A 21,009-nucleotide genomic window follows, 5' to 3' on the forward strand; every position below is an offset into this window, starting at 1 on the left:
TATTTTACTACCCTTTTTGATCTAAAGCTCGGTTGCGCCTTTGTGATTAAGGGCGGTTGCGTGCTTCTTTCTGAATGAAAGCCATATAATAGGTAAGGATAGGATTTTGTTAACTCACAATTTATCAGTCAATTGCGATCAATGATATTGCTCAAAACGCAAATAACTTAGAAGTGTACGATTGTACACGAGAAACAACTCATTGAAATAGAGCGATTGTAGCAAAGTCTGTAGCGTAAGTGCACAACACGGGGCACGCAAGTCCAATGCGGCACGCCATATGCTCGAACGTGGCACACTAACAGTATGGAAAAAATAATTCTTGTATTTATAAGTCCCAATAACTTGCGTTTATATCGAAGTAAACGTAAATCGCAGTCAAAAACGTCTTCAGGACATTTGAATAAAGAGTTTTTTGTTAATGTCTCTTACTAAAGTTTGTTGTTATGTGTTTTACGGAAGTTGGTTTACAATACCAACAATTATTCGAACGTGACGTGGCACGCGACAAGATTGATTTGAAAACTATGGCACATACCCTCCTAGTCTATTAAGCCTCTAAGGTTGTTTTAATATAAGCAATGAAAATGAAAGAAGGAAAATTAGAAAATTATTTTAGGAGTTGAATCAAAATACAAATGCAGTTCGTCACGTATTGCTGACATGTTTTCTTGTCCGGGTATAATAATCATTGCAATCGCCAAAAGAATTTTCAACTCACTGAACTAAAGTAATATTTGAATATACAGCAGTTTAATTGTTCGTAAATTAGTTTTATTTATTTGAAATTAGAAGTATCACAGAGGAACAGTCATTTTACAGTAAGAAATTTTCATAGATATGTAATTTTTGTACAATATATCTGTGTTGAATATTGCAAATATAAGATAAATATAACTCTCTATATACCACTTCGAAGAGCTTGCCTATTTTGAATTATGTGCTGCTATAAAGTTCTTACAAGGTTTCCTTCATCTTTCATGCAAACAAAGAATCGGGGGTTCAAAATATAGTTCGCTAAAATGAATAGAAAAAGTATATAGGAAAAGAGATACAAGCTACAGCTGTTCGCCTGTGACCACACCGCTAATTATCATGAACAACATAGGTTAGAGTGGATGGTCAACCTACGCCTGAGATTTTAAAATATCACTAACACCTAAATATATCAACCAATCTTTGTAGTTATGGGATATGTCCGTCCCCAAGATTTCCATCAATTTTGCTATCCCCATGTAGGAAATTCTCTCTTTCCCACTTGGAGAGCAATTCAACTTGATTAGATATTTACTAGCGTGCAGTGAAGTCTTATAAATGCTTTTTAACCGAAAGTCGATCTCGATTTCAAAATTTGGTCTATATATTCTTGCAATGTTAAAAGATTGAAATGCAAATTACAGTGACTGTCTGATAAATCTTTATGCAGGCCGGAAGCTGTCATCTTTCGTACAGAAATTTTCTGTGCGTGTACGTTCTAAATACTTCATGTTGATGGGGGAAAATTCTTACGCTACTCTGAGTAGTATATGACTCACATATATGACACATTCTATGTAGATAAGACCTTTAATACAATCTTTTTATATAAAAATTATTAAGGACCATGTTAATTTATATTTTTCCATAAATATATTATCGATTTTAATCAGTAAATGAAACAGCAGCAAAATAAGTACAATATTTGGTGCTCGCGTAGTATTCTTATCAAGATGGCGCACAACCTGAACATAGTATTGTACCAGGTTACGGTTAGCAGGTTGTGCACCATCTTGGTGTGAATACAACGGGAGCGCCCGATATTTAACATTGCGTCGAGGAAAGGATATAAGTACAGGACATGCGTACGCTACAGCATTATTCTTTGTAAATCATTATTTACATATATTTGCTGGAGTCAAAAAACTCGACCATGATTCGCTAATAAGAAGAGTCGTAAGTGTGACATAGGAGGCAACCAATGAAGGACGTAAGAGCACAGTACACATAGTGTATAAGAGAAGGATTATATCGTATCGCAGTAACATAATGGCGTACTGCAATATTTGAATCATGTTTTATTTTGATATTTCTTTCATTGTTTTAATTATGAACGGCATCACTGACGAAACTTTAGTAAAATATCCGGGATATTGTTTATTGTCGTCGTATTTTTCACCACATCCAAAACCCCAGCTAACTATTCCAATCTGCGTCCAGTATTCTGTGCCATCTTCAGCAGTTATCTATATATATTAAGGTAAAAAGCAGTAGTTTTAACGATTTATCAAAATAATAAACATGCGCGCTATAGACCAATCGCTTTGAGGACGTTCAAAATTTTTGATATATTTTAAATGGTGACCGTACATTTGAACCCAAGTACATTTGAACCCATGTGTATATCCGCAGGTTCAATCTATATGCGGGTACTAAAACCCATGGGTTAGTGTTAGTATGGGTTCAAATATCCGTAGAACGAAAAAAATTTTCATAGGTGTAATATTATGCAGGTGCAATCATCGTGGGTTCAAATGTAATGGAACCGTTTTGAAATCATGATCAAAAATTAAAACAAGAGAGTGATGCTCAAATATATGGACACGAAATCCAAAACGATAGCCATCAGAATGTCATAAAACAGCGCATTTTAGATGAAATATCTGATCTCACAGAAAATTTAGGAACAAATAAAAGTAATAGCCTTCTAACTAAAAATACAATCTTTAGTCACTGAAAATTTAATGCAATTCAAATTCAAAGCAATTGGTTCATTAGTGAATGAGAAAAGCGATTTTATCATAATTCATAGCAACAACAAGAAAATACCAACAGAAACAACAGCAACAACATAAGAGCAAAACGATCCATGGGTCCACTTCGTGACAAAACTTACCCTTTTTACAAGCGGACCGCCGCTATCGCCATAACAAGCGTCCACTACAGAGTTTCTTTTTCCACTTACTGCACACAGCATACGTGATGTGTAAATTTTGTTCCTCCAGAATTGATTGATTTCTTTTAGAGCATCATTACATCTAATTGAAGCAATGCGTTTCATTGTTAATGTAATTTCATCTGCATGCCTAGTCACTGTTTTGCGCAATACGCGTGAAAAAGTCGTACACGATGGGCACGTACCGTTATTTACATATTTCAATAGAAGTATCATAAAAAGAAAAATCTGCCTTGTTTATTGGATTTAACCGAAATCGTTAAATAAAATCAAAACTTAGCTTGTATTGTGATGTCATTCAATGCGTTTTCATCGGACTGGTTTGAATAAATAAAAACAAAAATTTTAAACAAATACGTTCTTACATTTTATTTTCCGCGATTCTAAGAGTTCCTTGCTGTAAAACATTTGCTCCACCGAGCAAGTAATTTGAAGTCGTACCATAACCAATAACAGCAGCTAGTTCAGACTTGATAGCTGTTAAACGTATAGAAAAAAGAACAAATAAGATTTGTCCAAACATATATAGAGAAACACCGGAGATATAATATGTGAAATAGTTGTCTATTATAATATTAGAACTGTGAAATATGTTAATTGGATGAAACAGAAACGGCACACGAGTACTAATAAGCAACGCATCAAATGAACATTAGTAAATACCGTCAACTCGGGCAATTTAACACAGAATTAAATGTTGCCACTAACTTTTTCTTCTCCCACAGACATCGTCAGAAAATTGTTCACGTATATTTGGATTTATAGCTTTTCCAACACCTTTTGCACAAGGCAAACAGATGGGTCGAATGTAAAGAGAGAATGGAATTTTTCCATGCGTTAATGAATTGTCTTCTACGAACTTGTTGTTTTTTACTCCAAGCTGCTTCCCAATTCTCATCTGGTAAATTGCAATAATATTAAATGTTTAAGGCCAGATAATTCGAGATAAAGCTACTCGGTCCCTAAGACTCTTTTCTTCTTTTTTGTTGAAGCGATTAACTATTATCAATATTATTCAGCTTGACTATGAGGACTTCGCAGGTCAGAAATATCTAATTTAAGACTCTGTCCAACTGAATAATAAGGCTGGCACACCAAAGATTCCAACTCTATTTTGAAGGTGTACAATTTTCTCGTGTTTGCGTGACTGCATAACCAGAAAAATACAGAAAAAAATACACCATCCGAATATACGAAATTACAATAATCATTTTTTTTAGAGAACAACGCAATAAGAAGGTGACAATTTCGTTCTGCAAATTATTGCTACAAAATGATAACTCCAGACTCGTGTCTAAGCATTACTTACCATCGCCACATCGTAGTCAAAATTGTCCTTGAAATGTTTATACTTTGGATGTATTATCAAATGAGTCGATTCGAATACGCGAGAATTTTTAGAAATGCTGTATTTATTTTGTACTTTGACCACAGTCAAACCTGAAAAAAACGAAAATTGTCAAAGTTATTTTCATTCAGCCGTACGCGAAAAATCGGAAATTGTTGATTTTTTTGATGGAAACACGAAGAAGCTGATAAAGAGTTGATAGTATGTCTTACTTTGAGCTGCATGATTGGCAATCGAAAAAATTATATACATGAATATAACTGGAACTAAGTGACAATCTTCATAAGGACACACACTTATAAACTTATTTCTTTTAGAGTTGTTCTCTCTGGATCGGCAGAAAGCATGACATTTTCTCCGCTGATCGTGCAGTAAACATGTCAATTTAATTCAAAAATAAAACCTAATCATAAATTGATCGTCAGTACTGGAACAACCACATACCGCACCCTACTTCATAATACCCAAATTAATTAGATGACCTTAAGCTTTCGTTGTCATGTTAAGTTAATTCATTAATAAAACTCAATCAAAAATTATTTTTTAGTATTGAAATAACCACATATTGCACCACACTCCATAATACCTAAAATAATTAGATGTTCTTCAGCGTTTGTTTTTCCTTTTGCTATGATGTCAGCAAATATATGAGCAGCTGTGAGAATCCATTGATTGTTGACGATAGCTCCGCCACCTTTTAGTAACGGAAGACTCTGAAACGAATTTTCACAATTACTACACGAATATAACCACCGACGTCACCTCCTTTCATATTAAAACTGACCAAGAACATCGAAAATGAAATAAAAAACATTAAGGTTGTATGGAAATGTGGTTTTTAATGGAAATTAAATTACAGTTTACTAGTTCAAAATAACAAACAACCATCGAGAGAATATTAAGTTCATGTAATGTCAGAAGAGAAAGATAATGATCATAAGATATACAGTATTTCTTAAAATCAAAATCGATTTAAAAACTGGATAAACAGGTTTTTTATCATCAGGTTGTAACAATTAAGAGCTTATGGAGCTCAGAGCGTGTGGTCTTATACGTTGAACAATTTTTATATGTAATCGGAGGGTTTATTTGAGTGCGAAGATAAATTTTTTGTCTGTTGTCATTGGCAAATTTTGGCTGCTCTAGATTCCATGATTCACTAACCTTTGTGACATCATTATCCTTGTTGAGTACTATCATAGCCTGCCACGGCCATGCTCCTTCTATCGCAGAATTTCCTGCTAACACTCTTGCACCAACAACTGAAGTTGAAAACATGGAACCGATGTCTCCCGCTTGTCCGCATGTATCAAACTCTGAAAAATTGAATTTTTTGATTCAAGTTCTTCTTTCTAAAAATTTCGACATAAACCAATAGGAAAATAAGAACAGCGAAATCAAAATTAAACATAAAGTTACATGTGCATTTACCAATAAAACAGCTGGCTATACCTATTATTCGCCAGAACTAGAAATGATTGCTCTTGAGATGTCTCTTTATATAACATTCTGCTTTGCGGAATTTCTTCCCAGTAATGCAAACTTGAAATGTTTCAAAAATTGCATCCGCCGTTATATACTGACATCTCTATCCCAATGACTAACCCAAGCTATCACTTACAACTTTTATGCTTTCTTCTCTTTTAGATGAGGGTGTTTGGGGAAAATTGTAAAAATATACAACAGGTTGTGCAAAAATATGAGAATATATATGTTTTCTTTTAAATACTCACTAAGGCATCTTGTTTCATTCCCTGACCATTTTCCATCCGAACGACAAATTTTTCGTTCCGTGCCCGATAGCGAGTAACCTGGCTCACAAGAATATTCCGCAAAATGACCGTATGTTCGATCATCAAAATGCACAAAACCGTTTTCGGGAGGTTTGGGTACCTCACATAGGATTTTTTCTAAAATGTAGAAAAATAAAAATAGTTTTGAATTATTTTTACCATATTCTGCAGAAATGGCGATTGCAAACTTCTAAATTTTTACCTGGATCGAAACAAGACTTCCCGCATACGTCATCACAAAGACAATCTTTCGATATTCCATTACATTGAGACCTTTTATCACAAGATTTTCTGCACTTTCTTCCATGTTCCAAAAACTGTTTTGCTTTATAGCAGGATTTAGCTGAATCACAAAATTTAAACATTCGTAGAACTATTTTTTCGAGCAGGAAATGAAAATTATTTCAACATTCAAAAGAATTCTCCGACGCCGAACACTAACGGGATCTAATATATCTATTGCTACGACAAAAGTTTGTAACTCTGTTATATTTTATTGCAAATTTTGAAACTATATCTAGAGATGCGGTAAAATCTCATCTAATGCAAACCTTTTAAAAGGTATCCCGGTTATCTCGAGGAAAGTTTAAGCTTGAATATCCTACCTGTGCAACTTGGTGGATTCTTCGACCATTCTCCATTTTTGTTGTTACATGTTATACTGACAGGACCGTTTAAAATATATCCATAATCACACTCGAAATTAACAATGGAATTGAGAGAAGAGATCGCCATTGTCACGAAACCATTCGGAAGAGATTTGATCGGTTTACATTTTACAGCTTTGTTCTCTAAATTTAACAAAAGTTGAGGTAAACTCAGAGAAAGAGAGAGACGAGAAATTGTCGCCATAACTAACTCCTTAGTTGCTTTAGTTCCAGCATCGGAGGTCGACTTGCAACAGATTGTATTTGCAACGTTACGAATCACGATGTAATTTATGAGTACTAAATGTAGATTTGTAACACAAAATTGTAACATAAAAATGTTTTGCTATTTTACAGCATGCCCCAGATACAAATTAAAATACTCAACGTAGGCTCAACACATTTGAGAAACTTTCCGCGCATATTTTTTTTTGAGAATCAACTTCAAGCCAACAAATAGCTTACTTGTACATATAGGTACGTTTTTTGTCCATTGTCCGTTTGCTTGGCATGAAATTTCTTCCGTACCAGAGATTGTATACCCATTGGAGCATGCGAAACGAAGCTTGTTTCCCGGTCTATATCTTTTTCTCTTTCCGATCATTTTTCCGTTTTGAGGGACTTCTATATTGGCACAATCTGCGCGTAGATACAGACAATGTTTTAATTTGCAACTTTTTAAAAAAAAAAATGATTACAAATTTTTAATGAATGAGGGGTCATAAATATCTCATTTATACGAGATTTTTGTTTTGACTATAAAGCAATGTATACGAAAATTCAGAATTCATATGTTCTTGTTCTCAACCTGATTCCATTTTCACAAGTTTTGTCACACTTCGACCATTTCCCCCATTCAGTCCATGTCGCAATTATTACAATGTATTTTGTTTATAAAATGTAAGTTGGATGTAAACCAAATCGACTTAAATTAGCGGAACAAGTTCTACTTGATTATCTAGTGTTGTCACAAATATCAGAAATTTAAACAATATTTATCGTACCTAACAACAAATCAAATTTTTAAAAAGTTCAGATGTCAAACAAAAATTGATGAATGGTATTACACTTATAAGTGTCGCAGCGTTCTAGCATTATCACCGTAGCTTTTTCATTCAACCAGGACTGATAGCCGTCGTATCGACTTTTTCTTCGCGTATAAATGTGAAATGACACAATACAGATATAATCCAGTTTAATAATCCATATCGGATTACAATTAAATGAAGAAAATTTGTGTAGCGCTTTCTATGGTTGGTTTTTACGGCTGGGTAGTTTAGCAGAGACATACCAGGAGCACAATCTTCTATGTTACGAGTACATTATTTTATTTGTGATGTTAAGCCTTTGCAAGAACGTTTCATATCACTGCATACCCGATTTCTTCGTCTTGTGCCAGACCCACAAGTTTTTGAGCAATCTAACCAGTGGCCCCAATGTAAATATACATATAATATATACAGAAGAAATAGTTTGTCTACACTATATGGTACCCAATATACACGACAGCCATATATACAGTAGGTTCGATTCAAAGGCGAATACAGATGATATGAAATAAACGATGCTATGTAAAATTTTTATAACCTTCCTGACTCAAATACACAAAAACTTTCTTCAATATAGGGGTAGTATTATAGCTTTTATCATAGGAAATCTGTTAATTAAATTACGAGTTACACAACTATTATATTTGCTCTGTAAACGATATACGATCACAGATCATACACGAACAATGTCGTTTTATTATGAAGAGCTGCCCCATCATACATAAAAACACTTAGAGAACATACAAAGTCACGTTGCTTAACAACTTGAGTATAAGTAAGCAATAGTTTAAATAATAAAGGACGCACCTTTTGTAGACAACAATTATTTCAAGTTTTAATTTTTGTATTAAATTACCACTTACCAGTGATGATGCCAGTCTGGCACCGTTGTATATTACAATGCGAAATGTTGCTATTTGATCCTTTGCATGTGTCAGCGCGGCCTTTGCATGTCCTTTTACGTCTTCTTATACCGCCACCACAAGTAACCGTGCACTTTGTCCATTCACCCCACAGATTCCATTCTGAATCTTGAAACAGTATGTCAATTGATTAATTTTGAATATTGAACTTGATTAGAATATTTAAGTAATACTTCTAAATCTTTCGTCATATTGCACATATTGATGTAAAATGACATTGAATAAATAAACAATCCAATAACTTCTCTGGGGAGTACTTCAATATTCATTTTCTAGACTGAATGTTACCTTACGATAAGATAAATGCTAATTTGTAAGCAATCGTTATCAAAGTGCTCCATATGGAGCTCCAAGGCTTCATGGGCTCCGAGGGCTATTCGTTAACTTATTAAAATACTGACTCGACTAATTATGTAACAGTCCAAGGAAGCAATAACAGCATTAATAAAATTTGACAACGGTGGCGTCAAAATGTGGCAAAAGGGCCCTAATTCAAATATGACATTATCTATGTTCCAATACAAAGCAGCAAATACATCCGAGTCATTAAATGAAGTGTTTAAATTTATTCAGGAACATTGGTCGGTAAGTAACAATTTGTATTTTTGTTTTTATTTTTATAAATGTATTGTGGAGCTCCGTAAATATTGTCAAGCCCTTCACGTGCTCCATGACATCGAAAGTTTGAGAACCCCTAATCTATGCGGGCGCTTCTCAACCGGTGGTCCGCGGCCCACTGGTGGACCGCCAAGCATCTCATGATGAGTCGCGAACTCGCTGCTTAATTATTCGTATTTTGGTTTATCACAATTTTATTTCCACAGATTGCCTCGATATTTTAGAATAGTAATGCGAATGTGAGTACGAAAAAAACGAATCAAAAATTAATTATAATCCAACAATTTACCACAAAATTATTTCCATAGATTGCCGTGATATTTTGGAATATGATTGATTTTATTTTTTAAGTACGACAATACAAATAAAAAATTTATTATAATCGGGCAGATTACCACACATGTTATATCTGCAGATTACAGCGGTATATCAGAGTACTAATGCTTTTATTTTTCCGCAAGTACGAAAATACGAATCAAAAATTAGTTATAATCCAACAGTTCACCACAAAATTTATTTCCACAGATTGCCGTGATACTTTATTTAGAGCAATAATGGTTTTTTTTCCTCAAGTACTCAAATAGGAATCAAAAATTAAAAATAATCCGACAGTTTACCACACAATTTATTGTCGCGATATTTTAGAGCAATGATGCTTTTATTTTTTCCGCAAGTACGAAATTACGAATTAAAAATTAATTACAATCGGACAGCACACCACACATGTGATGTCTGCATATTACAGCGGTATATCAGAGTCACGTATATTGTCTTCATTTTTTCGTGAGTACCATGAGTTTTAAACATGATTGAAGTGATATGATAAAGATTTAAATGCTAGTATCGGTCATGGATTTGAACATTTTACGAAATAGAAAATCATTCTAATAAAAGTCGATAGTTTTAACTATATCCTTATCAAAATTATTTGCGGAAAATCGGGAAAAACAGAAGATAGATAACAAACAATCAGAGGCCGGGTCTATTTCATCGTCATTACAATACGTGAAAAAAATCGTTTAAGATTTCCCTCGATAACAAAACTCCTAGCCCAGGGTGAAAAGTGGCAAAAATTATATTCGAATACTTCGAACTTAGTTTGGTATTCGAATATATTTGATTCGTTTTGGACAACCCGGCCTCGACCCATATTAGCTTCTGAGAAAAAACGTTAATAAAGTGGGCCGCGGAGTTAAATTCTCCATGAAAGTGGGTATATAAAAAAAGGTTGAGAAGCGATGGTCTATCCCATCCGTAACAACTTTATTCGTAGTCAATTTGAATTTGGCAAGGCCTAACGTACGAGACTAACAGTCCGCCATTAACATACAATGTAACTAAAGTCATATTGTACCTTCATTGCAATCTTTCACGTTGCATTGACTTAAATCAGTTGTTTTTCCAGGACAGGTACCAGATTTATTTTCACAAAATCGCCTACGTAATCGAATTCCGTTGCCACATGAGGCCGAACATTCCATCCAATTCTCCCAATCTTCCCATTCTAAAGGGAAAACTATGCATAAAAAATGAACATTGGCAGAATTAATTGGCTGAAATAAATAGAACACTATCTTGACGAAAACTTAATATAAAAAGCGCAAAGCATTCATTTGAAAAATATTAAGCTAATGAACATGCTGACCACCTCTGCTCCATTTCGATACTAAAAATAACCACTAACTACTTAGGTTCAAATCAAAATGTATTGATTATTATATATCAAACAAGAGAGAGAATATTAATTATATATATATATCTCAAGCTCACTTTTAGATCAAGCCTCCGGGTATGAGAAGAAGACGCGTGTACGTGGTTTTCAGAAATAATACCAACAGGCTGACAGATTATCAAACTAACTCGTGCAGTATGAAATTCAGCGTTCATCTTATGCGACCACTCCTATAATCCAACCCTCCCACACATTATTTGAATCTTTAATTTGGTAATGTGTCGCCCACACATACTATAGTGTAATGTAATTTTTCGAAGCTATTTTTGCTATTTCTTATTGAAATTTATCCAATGGAAGAAATGTATCATGTACTATCACGACATAATAAAATTTGCGACCCGAACCTGGGCATTTTTGCATCACACACGTTCGTGTTCGAATCATTGGGCATTTTGGACGACCCCCTTTGCACTCGCTAGTACTTCTTTCCTGTCCGATTCCACATGTTACTGAACATTCACTCCAAGTACTCCATTTCATCAGTGCAGGAGTTGGTGTCGTGATTGTTCGAAAGGCTACAAATAAGAAAAAAACGTAAATACAAAATAGGGTCCTATCACTGATCAGTGTATTTGTATACCGTTGGCCTGAGTCAACTGCATACATCATTTGATTGCAATTAGATATATATAGACATATAATATTTCCGTGATTTGCCTACTCAAGATATAAGCTCTAAGTACACGTGCTACAAATGAAACCACTCACAGCAACCAAAACTCTCAAAACAAGGTCTTTGTTCTTGATTTCGTCCAAAACAATTTTCGCCTTGACACGATCTTCGCCGAATTTTAATTCCCTCTCCGCATTGTACAGAACAAGATTGCCACCTGCCCCATGTATTCCACTGAGATTCCGATACGAAAACATGATCTGAGGCACAAAACATTTTTTTTAGCTTTCCAAGGCTTTTTGAAAAGATAATTTGTTTTATGACCTATTTTGGGCGCGGATGATCCCATTAAAAATTGCGTCCTAATGATATAACACATTTAAGAAATTCATCGTAAATTAGCTCTCCAAGTTGCGCCCGTGGGAAGCTGCGAACACGGTGTGTTGTTGAATGCAGAACAATTTGGTATTACAAAGGTCAAAGTGTGAGGGCAATTTATTGTCAAATCTTTCGTCAGTGTTCCATCGTTTGATCCAAATGTGTTAGTCAACCATTCACGACGCAATAAGATGGTTTCTATGAAAGAATTATAGATGGCCTAGGCCAGGGGGTCGGCAACCTTTTGTCGCTCGCTGGCCAAAATTAAGGGTTGCAAGTCTTGGCGCTCCGCACATATCTTTAGAAAGATGAAACCGAACAGATGGCCGATGAGTCACAACTTTTTCACACAGATCAGATGTTAAGAAGATTAATTAAAAAGACTGCGACAACTCAACTTAGTGGTTTTACTAAAAGAAGAAAAAATATTACAAATGACATTTAAAGTGACACTTTTCGTTGCATCACGCTTGAAAGCTTCCCGACATCAGGCGGCATGCTGGATGAAGCCAAGATTAAAACATTTTCTAAATGGGCATCACTTTTTCGAGTTCTCAGCTTGTATTTTGTAATGTTCATTTTCGAAAATAATTGTTCACACACATATTTACTTTCAAACATCGATGTGAATATTTTCGGGGTAAATTGTAACCCATTAAACGAGTAGCTAGCTAGCTGTTTACTAAATTGTTATGTTATATTATAATTTAGTCTACGCGTGTCTCACAATAAACACTGTTACGTAAAAAATATAATTGTGAAAACAGCCTTTACGTCGCTATAATTCAGTGGAGCGTCGCGGGCCGGATTATTTTGCTCCGCGGGCCGAAGGTTGCCGACCCATGGCCTAGCAGTGGTTCCCAAACTAGGGTCCGCGGACCTTTTGGGATCTGTGAAGCAATTTCGAAGGGTCCACGAAACAAATCTGTAATATGGCTAACAGCTTGATAATACCAAAATTAGGTGCCCAAATTTGCAAATACACATTCGTCGCGTTTTGCTGCTTTGCAATCAACGCTGGAGACACTGATTCTTCACTTCAATCACGCTGCCCCATTGTGATGTCACAGATCTGTGTGCCTGTGATATCACAGAGAGAGTTCAATTCCTGCCACCACTGGTTTACTAACTGCAGAGCTGTAGCTGGCGGTGCCCTTTTGCATGTTTACCAAATATCGAAACAGAGTGGATGTCATACAGGTTATAAGAGTTGAGTCTTATATTATTTTGTTTGCTTCACTATACGGTGCATTGATTTTTGTTGGTATCTTTTAATGTTTTGTTTTAGTGCACAAGGCGGGAATCATTAAAAAAATTGCAAGGGGTCCGTCATGAAATTTTTTTCAAAAAGTTTGGGAACCACTGGCCTAGACTAATCCATGATGGCGGATGGCCTATGTTACGAAAACAGAAACGGCATTGAAATCACTCAGCCAGATGGCACAGTGTGTGCCTCATCTGCCTCTCTAGAACTAATGAATATATATCCGCATATAATTGAAAAAAAATCCTTACCATGTAGTGGTGGGTACCATGGAGTACAAGGAACACCCGTGGAACAACGCCTGGTCTCTCTCCCCGTACACGGTCTTCCTGATGTCGTAATACAGCTTCGTGTGCGAGTTTGAATACCGCTGTCGCAAGTTCTGTCGCACCGAGACCATGATCTCCAAGGCTCCCGAATTTGTATATTGGTCACGTCTTCTGCAGCATCTTCGATAAATGCTGGTGCATTTCCCCAAAAGTCTGTCACAATATATATAGTATAGTTCCTTAAATTTCTATATTAGCAACAGTGAGTTTAAATGTTCCCGGGAAAGTTTGTTGAGATTTAGATTATTGATTCGACTCTAACTATTTTTTCACAGACTCGACTAACCACCAAAGAGACTTAAAACTCGAAGATTAGTTTTAGCGAGTCTTTGAAGTAGCGAAACAAATTGCGACGAAACCAGGTTATCACGTTGATTAATGTGGTGTTGAAAAATCGAATAAACACTAGCTTATCGCAGAATCGATCTTGCTTTTAATTTCAAAACAACGCTGCTGTAACACAAGATCATGGCAATTCAAATGATTAAACGACTGTGTGACAATGATATTACGATTGTAAATGTGGCTGTTTCTGTGGTGATATGTTGCACCAAACCCGTCGATGACAATGAGGATAACATACCCAGAAACGCTTTAGCAACTATAAACTAAATTTTTTCAAATATGCTGCGGGCCGGAAGATTTTGCCTTTGGATATTGGATACCGGATATTATACAAACGCCATAAGTGAATTAAGATATTAAAAATGAATTAATATATATATATTATATGCACTTGGAGTTTTACAGTTTGTTATCGAGCATAGACAAATTTAAAACCAAATTCTCAATGTTACACAAGGAATTTCTTTAATTTATATACATATATATGAATAATATTTTTAGGAAATATTTTAAAATGCATTAATATAAATAGAAAATATGCATACCTTGTCCATTAATAAACGAAGAAGTAGCAAGAATGAAAATACATGTCCACCACATTTTACCTATCGTCCTACTTTTTACACTCCCACACACAAATATATGTCGAGTTTCAGGCAGCGATTCACAACTTGAAATTACATAAATTTCGACGACGTAGCGGTTATAAATATCCGTATTTTTTCCCAACAAAAGTATTCGACTGGGTTTACACCAGAAACTTATGAATTGCGGCTAACCAACGTATAAATGGATAGAAGAAATTATCTTCAATTTACGACTATAAACCAATAAGAAATGGTATGAATAATTTTTTAATTAAAACACAAAATGCGGCTAGAGAATGAGAAGCGAACAAACGTAACTTGTTTTATAATAGGTATCATGACGTATTTTTATATCGCCGCCGGTATCTGGCGCTGATAATAATCTGTAAATATATAGAACAACGAGAGCTGCCACATTTGTTCAACGATTTCGCCTACACACGCTTGAATTGGATAATACCATTGAGATTTGGCGTAAGAAGTTTTTATTGCTTTAACTGAAATTAAGTAGAGAAAGAATAGCATATTTGACATTTCCAAATTTAGCTTACCATATTATTAATTTATTTACCCTTCGTTTTTCGCAGAATAGGTCGTTTCGGAAAAGGAAAATTACTGGAACTAATGGAATATATGTGTTATATGCGTATATACGGCATGTGACTCAAAGTCAAATCCAATAAATCGACCAAACTACGGATCCATTAATTATAGACCAGTCATTGCTCAAATTAGAGTTTGATCAACGCTGGAAAGCTTTTCAAAGAATCCACTAACCAATCGTAGGATTAGATTCACCAAATTGTTTATTAGATTCTCCTGCATCGTGAGTTCCCAGACGGCTTAAATTTGTTGATTGCTTCCTGTGGTGTGTTCTTATTCCTTGTTTTTCATTAAATTCCAAAGTCTTGGGTATTGGCAAGGCAAAGTTATTTATTTTGGGGATTATGAGAAGATATATTTAGAATGTTTATGGTATACGGTTGCATACAACGTGACACAAAGAAGAAAGAAAAGTATTATTCATATCATTTGTTTGAAACATGTCTCAAAACTGTGGGCAGAATATTTATATAATAGATGCAAATTTCCTTTCCCCAACTGTCTGATTTTACCTCGGAGCATTTCATAACGTTTTTAGTATAATCAGCTTCCTTATGTTTTTGTAAAAGATTATATTTTCCGATACAATACTTGTTCATCACACCTACATTTGCCAGGAATGTATCACTTTTTAATACAGAGGTTTCAAAATTCGAGAGGCCACACCCATTCAAGATTGAGCCAACTTCAACAACGCCCCCGATACCGACGTGTGCGTGGTGTTGAGATTAACAGTTTGTTTATAACTTTTAGGCGAGATTATCGTATCTTTTCATTCAAAATAGCAGGACATCATTATTTAAAAAAGTCAGTTTAATCCAAATAATATATGTTTGCAAAACTAGCCGCAATAGACTTGACAATGAAAATATTCACTGTATAATGTGTTCAAATCTTCAATTGTTTTACATCTATTTTCTCCGTTATTTACATCAGGACCGCGTATTTCTGATGGCCAGGAGTACTGATGAAAATCGTATGACCCCATATGCGATCAGTGTGGCGTTTCGGCAGAAAGCTTTTTTTCGTTCGCGCAGTGTCTAAAATCTGGCGTCTTTCGTGAATTAAATAAAATATATAAATTGAATTCGTCCTGTCTACGGCAGTAATTTTTCTTGCTGGATGTGATTGGAGAACAAATACTACCAATTTATATTAATGGCTCGGCGATGTGGAGCATCGTAATAAGCGTTAGGAATACGCTCGCTTCCGCATCTCTGATTACCCTGCGGGGTTTCGCAGGTTCGAATCCCATGCGGGAATGATCATTTGCGAGAAGATTGCTGGATTCCTTGCTGCAGTAGGGTGGTTCACGTAACCGCTGGTCGGTTATGGCTTCCCCCATCATCAAGTCCATGCTTCTGAGAAACAAATAACTGACTAACTAATCCCAGACCCGACCTGGATTGGTAACCGGACGAGAGGCCGTGATTCGCCATATGATTAGGCCGTCTTATCGACTTTCCTCTCCCCCGGGATGATTATGTAAATCCTATCTTTTATATATATATATATTCACGATAAAGTTTGGTGTTATTTTTAAACCGAACAAACCTTTGACTATCTAATTTTTTATGACTTCATTTAATTTATCCTTTTACACGTTGTCTAAAGATTATATACTAAATAGCAAAGTCATATTTCCAGAAAATATGAACGTTTCGTCCATTGGAAAAAGTGACCCAATGAACAGAACCCAGATCATTTGGAACATATATATATATATATAGTTTGTATGAGAATATAACTTTTGTGCAAACTGCTCTAGATTGCTGAAACTGGTGGGTATAATCATGGGTTAAATAAATTCTTTCACATTTAAGTAAATAAAGAATATACCGGGACGGGTATATTTTTTAGGTCATCATTGATTTTCGAGAGGAATAAACTTCTTGCTTTCAAGAACCGCAACAAACGATGAATGAAAAAGAGAGCGAGGCCTGAATATATGAACACGATAGCCAAAATGTAGTACCGGTAGCCTAGTACGAGTAGGCTACCGGTACCACAGTCTTCACGACTTTCGCTGAGCACAAAATCCGTCGACATGCGGTCGCAAAACCGCTATAATTAATTTTAGGTCAAAACGAAATAGTACGTGCATCCAAAATGTCACAATATACTACCGATACCACAGTCTTCGCGACTTTCGCTCACGAGATCCAAAGACATGCGGTCCGAAATCGCTATAATTGATCTTGATTTTGTTGACGTTACCACAGAAAGCTTCAGACAGAAAAATGAATCCCACAGAGCCCACAGGAAGTTTTGAAATAAATAAAAGTGATAGCCGTCTTTCTAGCGACATATACAATCTTTAACAATTAAAAATTTTAAGTTAACAAGAAAGTTGATTTTTTACAACAAGAAAACGAAAATAATAATTACTAATAACAAGAGAGCGATGCAAAAATGAATGGACATGAAAGCCAAAGCGAGATAATGGTCTACTCGGTGATTCCCAAAGTGGGCGATATCGCCCTCCGGTGGGCGAAAACCCCGAAGGGGGCGATTTCACAAAACCTGTTTTTGTTCGGCGACTGGCGCATCATGCACTTGATTACTGTACTCTGCGTGCATACGCAGGTTTGAATCACGCGGGCGATAATCACACGCGAGAGGATTGCTGGACTCCTCCCGTTCGTAAAGTAGTTCGCGTAGCCCAGGGGTCGGCAACCTACGGCCCGCGGGCCCGCGACGATTGACTGAATTTTTGACGATGAATTAATTTTATATTCTACGCTCGAGAAGTAGATTATATTTTTCACGTAACAGAATTTATCGTGAGACACGTTTAGACTAAATTATATTACAACCTAACAATTTAATGAACAGCTACTAGTTTAACGATCCTACAATTTAATTATATATAGTTAGACAAATGGCAAAACGCAGAAAAGTTGATGCTAAGTACGGGGTTTCTATAGCGCAGAAAATATTTAGATGGTGCTCCTTGAGATGTAATGCAATGAGGAAATAAAGTTCATAGATGCAACACTGCTTGATTTATATAAAAATGTATCTTCTTGAAGAAATTCCCATCAAAATTTGACAAACCATGCGAAATATTCACTTCGATGTTTAGAAGTACATATGTGTGCGTACAATTATTTCCGAAAATGAACATTACAAAAAACAAGCAGAGAACTAGGATTAATGATGCCCATTTAGAAAATATTCTAATCTTGGCTTCATTCAGCAGCCCGCCAAGACTTGCAACCCTTAACCCGCGAGCGTCAAAAGGTTGCCGACCCCTGGCGTAGCCGACGGTCGGCTACGGCTTCCCCTACTATCAAGTCCATGAATCTGAAACAAATAAATGGTTGATTATTTCTATCGACTGGTTTGAGGTGATAGAACCCTGGATTCTTTCATTTCCGACCTCTTATATAGTGGAAACGGGGTTTTCAGCTGTGACACTATTGATATCAAAACAACGAAATCGCCTTTCCATCAGTAAACGGGGTGATTTGAGTATGTGACTGGCGAAAATGTCACCATATATTAAAAACCTCGCTGAAGACCACCAAGTTTATCCATCTCATTAAAAAACACTATAAACTATGATTTGCCTTCTTGTTTATTTGGTCTGTAATATATTCGTTTCTAACTCTACATTTTTTTGTAGTTTTTTTTTTTTTTTTTGGGGGGGGGGGGGGGGGGGGGTAAATAGCTAAATCATGTACAAACACAATTACCTCTAGCGAGAATTTGCTGCTGTTTCGTTGCCAATACAAGATTGTAAACGAGGCATAAAAAATGGTTTTGCAACACCTAGCTCTGCAGTGGCTCACAGTCTATTTCTTTTCTTCGTTTTAGTTAAAGCTAACGATGATAAAGTTTTTTTCGTACAAGTAACTGGTCGAATATTTGAACAACAGTTTGATTGTTCGATTACCTAGCCATAAGCATTCGTTATCGAGAGAGCTCAAATATTGTGACAGTGATTCTTTTATAAATCTGGACTGTAAACTGGTGGTTTCATCATATCATCCCTCTGCATTTGATCGATGCCCCAGACAAATGAATTTATATTACAATGATAAAGTAGATTCTAACTTGGCACCAGGGGGTCAAAATCCTGCTGTGCATCACCTAGAAAAGATCTTAATGTTTTTGTTGCGCGTCTGATGACCACCTGCTGGGCCGCAACAAGCTCATATCTTGCTGGTTCCCAAGGCATACTCTGTAATATTATACAATTCTTGACTGTTTTCTAGTTTAAACAAAGAAATATTCATAACCTTATATTTGAATGGTAATATTAATCAAGAAAAGCACGCAGAACGGAAAAAGCACGCATGGCGATTTCCAGGTTTATGAATCTTGCGAGATTTGACGGAGCGATTTTGCGATGAATCGGAAACGAAAAGTGTGACCACACGGCGCCAAGACGTTGTCAGGCTATTAATACCGCCCTCACCAAACAGTAATATGACGGCGGAAGAGAAATGCGTAATAAACCAACGTAAATCCGTCTTTTCGGATTCGATAAAGCGATCGAAACGGCAGAAAATCAACAAAACGAAATTTCTCACTGAACAGGCAAAATAGCTTCGTGGACCGGCACCGGCGGTCGGAAACCACTGATCTAGTGCGTCAATATGCTTTTGTTGATTTGAATGGCGTCTTAGATAGTCAACTTCCCATCCAAGATTTGCCTTTTCCAAATCACTACTAGGTGCCACTTCCCGACAAATTTTGCAGATTATCAGATTTCTTAACGCGGAACAGCGATAAATTTGCGTCACCGACATACAGAAATCAATGTACTTGAGCGTGACATACACGTGTATGACTTCACAATGACCAGTGATCACCAAAATACGCGTGAAACATAGAACGAGCATTCTAGTTAAGCGTTAATAAATATGAAATATGAGTCACGCTTTGATAACGAAATGTTGCAACTGCGCGAGAATGAGATTTTACTGCGCAGATGTTCTGGTGGCACTACGCAATTGCGCAGCTTAGAGGGAACCTTGGATGGAGGATGTCACACGGCCAGCAGTCGGAGTGATCCGTCAAAAGTGATCAAAACGTCGCGAGTTCACCTAACTTAGTTTAACACTTACTTATTTAGGAATGAGAGTTTGTCATTCTAATCAGTTATTCAAGGAAGATATATAAATCCTTTAGGTATTTTAAAATTGCTTCCCTAGAAACACCGTGATATTTTCCGTATCTTTCCTCGTGTTTGGTGTTGTAACATCGCTTCAAATTATATTTTTTCGTGACAGATATTACTTCGGTTCAACGTTGAACGTTGTTGTATATTACGAAATACGTTTCCTCGCAGTTTACCTCGGTCACCTCTTTTACACTCATTGTATGATGAATAGTTATATCTGAATAATTTTACTACTTGTAGCGTGAGCAGGCCTGGTGCTAACGCCAAAGAACAACTTCGTCTGAGTGGGACCCGGGACGCAGCAAAAAAAAATGCATCGCGGTGCTAAGTCAATATCACAGGGCGTCATTCTTATATTGGCACCGTGTTGACGTTTATAGATACACTGAAATTCCGTGATTTTAACAAACATGAATCCCGACATCGGGATTAGGAAAAGGGCTATATACTCAGTTGGAATAGTTTGAAAATAACTCAAAAATGTTCTGCTAATATATACATATATATCTGCCAATGGTTTAGTTAGTGCATGTTAAACCTTTTCCGCGAGTCGCGCGGAATGTGTCGGCGGATCGCATACGGCCCACGGTTTGGACCAGTATGTTCCCCAGCTTTTAATTTTTGGGGGGGTGTTTCGAAATTTAGGGGGTGGTAAATAATTTGCTATTAGCGATGAAACTATTTGTATTCTCAAAAATTGGTATGTATTTAAGA

At 36.1% G+C, this 21,009-nt stretch overlaps 1 protein-coding gene across 2 annotated transcripts; it reads right to left on the reverse strand.

Moving 5' to 3' along the window:
- Nucleotides 1–1,821: 1,821 nt before the first annotated feature.
- Nucleotides 1,822–15,052, reverse strand: LOC120343977 (limulus clotting factor C-like). Of its 2 annotated transcripts, XM_039413038.2 has the most exons (17): nucleotides 14,520–15,047; nucleotides 13,552–13,782; nucleotides 11,754–11,918; nucleotides 11,390–11,560; nucleotides 10,665–10,814; nucleotides 8,633–8,800; nucleotides 7,186–7,359; nucleotides 6,679–6,864; nucleotides 6,276–6,416; nucleotides 6,014–6,190; nucleotides 5,445–5,596; nucleotides 4,867–4,993; nucleotides 4,242–4,372; nucleotides 3,641–3,830; nucleotides 3,298–3,409; nucleotides 2,873–3,014; nucleotides 1,822–2,222 (listed from the first exon to the last, which is right to left on the reverse strand). In XM_039413038.2, the coding sequence occupies exons 1-17, from the start codon at nucleotides 14,572–14,574 to the stop codon at nucleotides 2,055–2,057; spliced, it is 2,640 nt and encodes an 879-aa protein (XP_039268972.2). In that variant the 5' UTR covers nucleotides 14,575–15,047; the 3' UTR covers nucleotides 1,822–2,054. The 2 variants fall into 2 exon arrangements, with proteins under 2 accessions (XP_039268972.2, XP_039268973.2); XM_039413039.2 differs by lacking the exon at nucleotides 7,186–7,359 and having other exon boundaries at nucleotides 14,520–15,052.
- Between the last annotated feature and the right edge of the window lie 5,957 nt (nucleotides 15,053–21,009).

The sequence above is a fragment of the Styela clava genome, chromosome 5 (genome assembly GCF_964204865.1).
Source record: "Styela clava chromosome 5, kaStyClav1.hap1.2, whole genome shotgun sequence".
Classification (NCBI taxonomy): Eukaryota; Metazoa; Chordata; class Ascidiacea; order Stolidobranchia; family Styelidae; genus Styela; species Styela clava.

Coding starts and splice junctions, on each gene's coding strand:
- LOC120343977 (XM_039413038.2), bottom strand. CDS start 14,574: ATGTGGTGGACATGTATTTTCATTCTTGCTACTTCTTCGTTTATTAAT. Junction 6,417..6,678: donor GAATCCACCAAGTTGCACAG/GTAGGATATTCA, acceptor TTTGTGATTCAG/CTAAATCCTGCTATAAAGCA. Junction 6,191..6,275: donor GAAGTCTTGTTTCGATCCAG/GTAAAAATTTAG, acceptor TCTACATTTTAG/AAAAAATCCTATGTGAGGTA.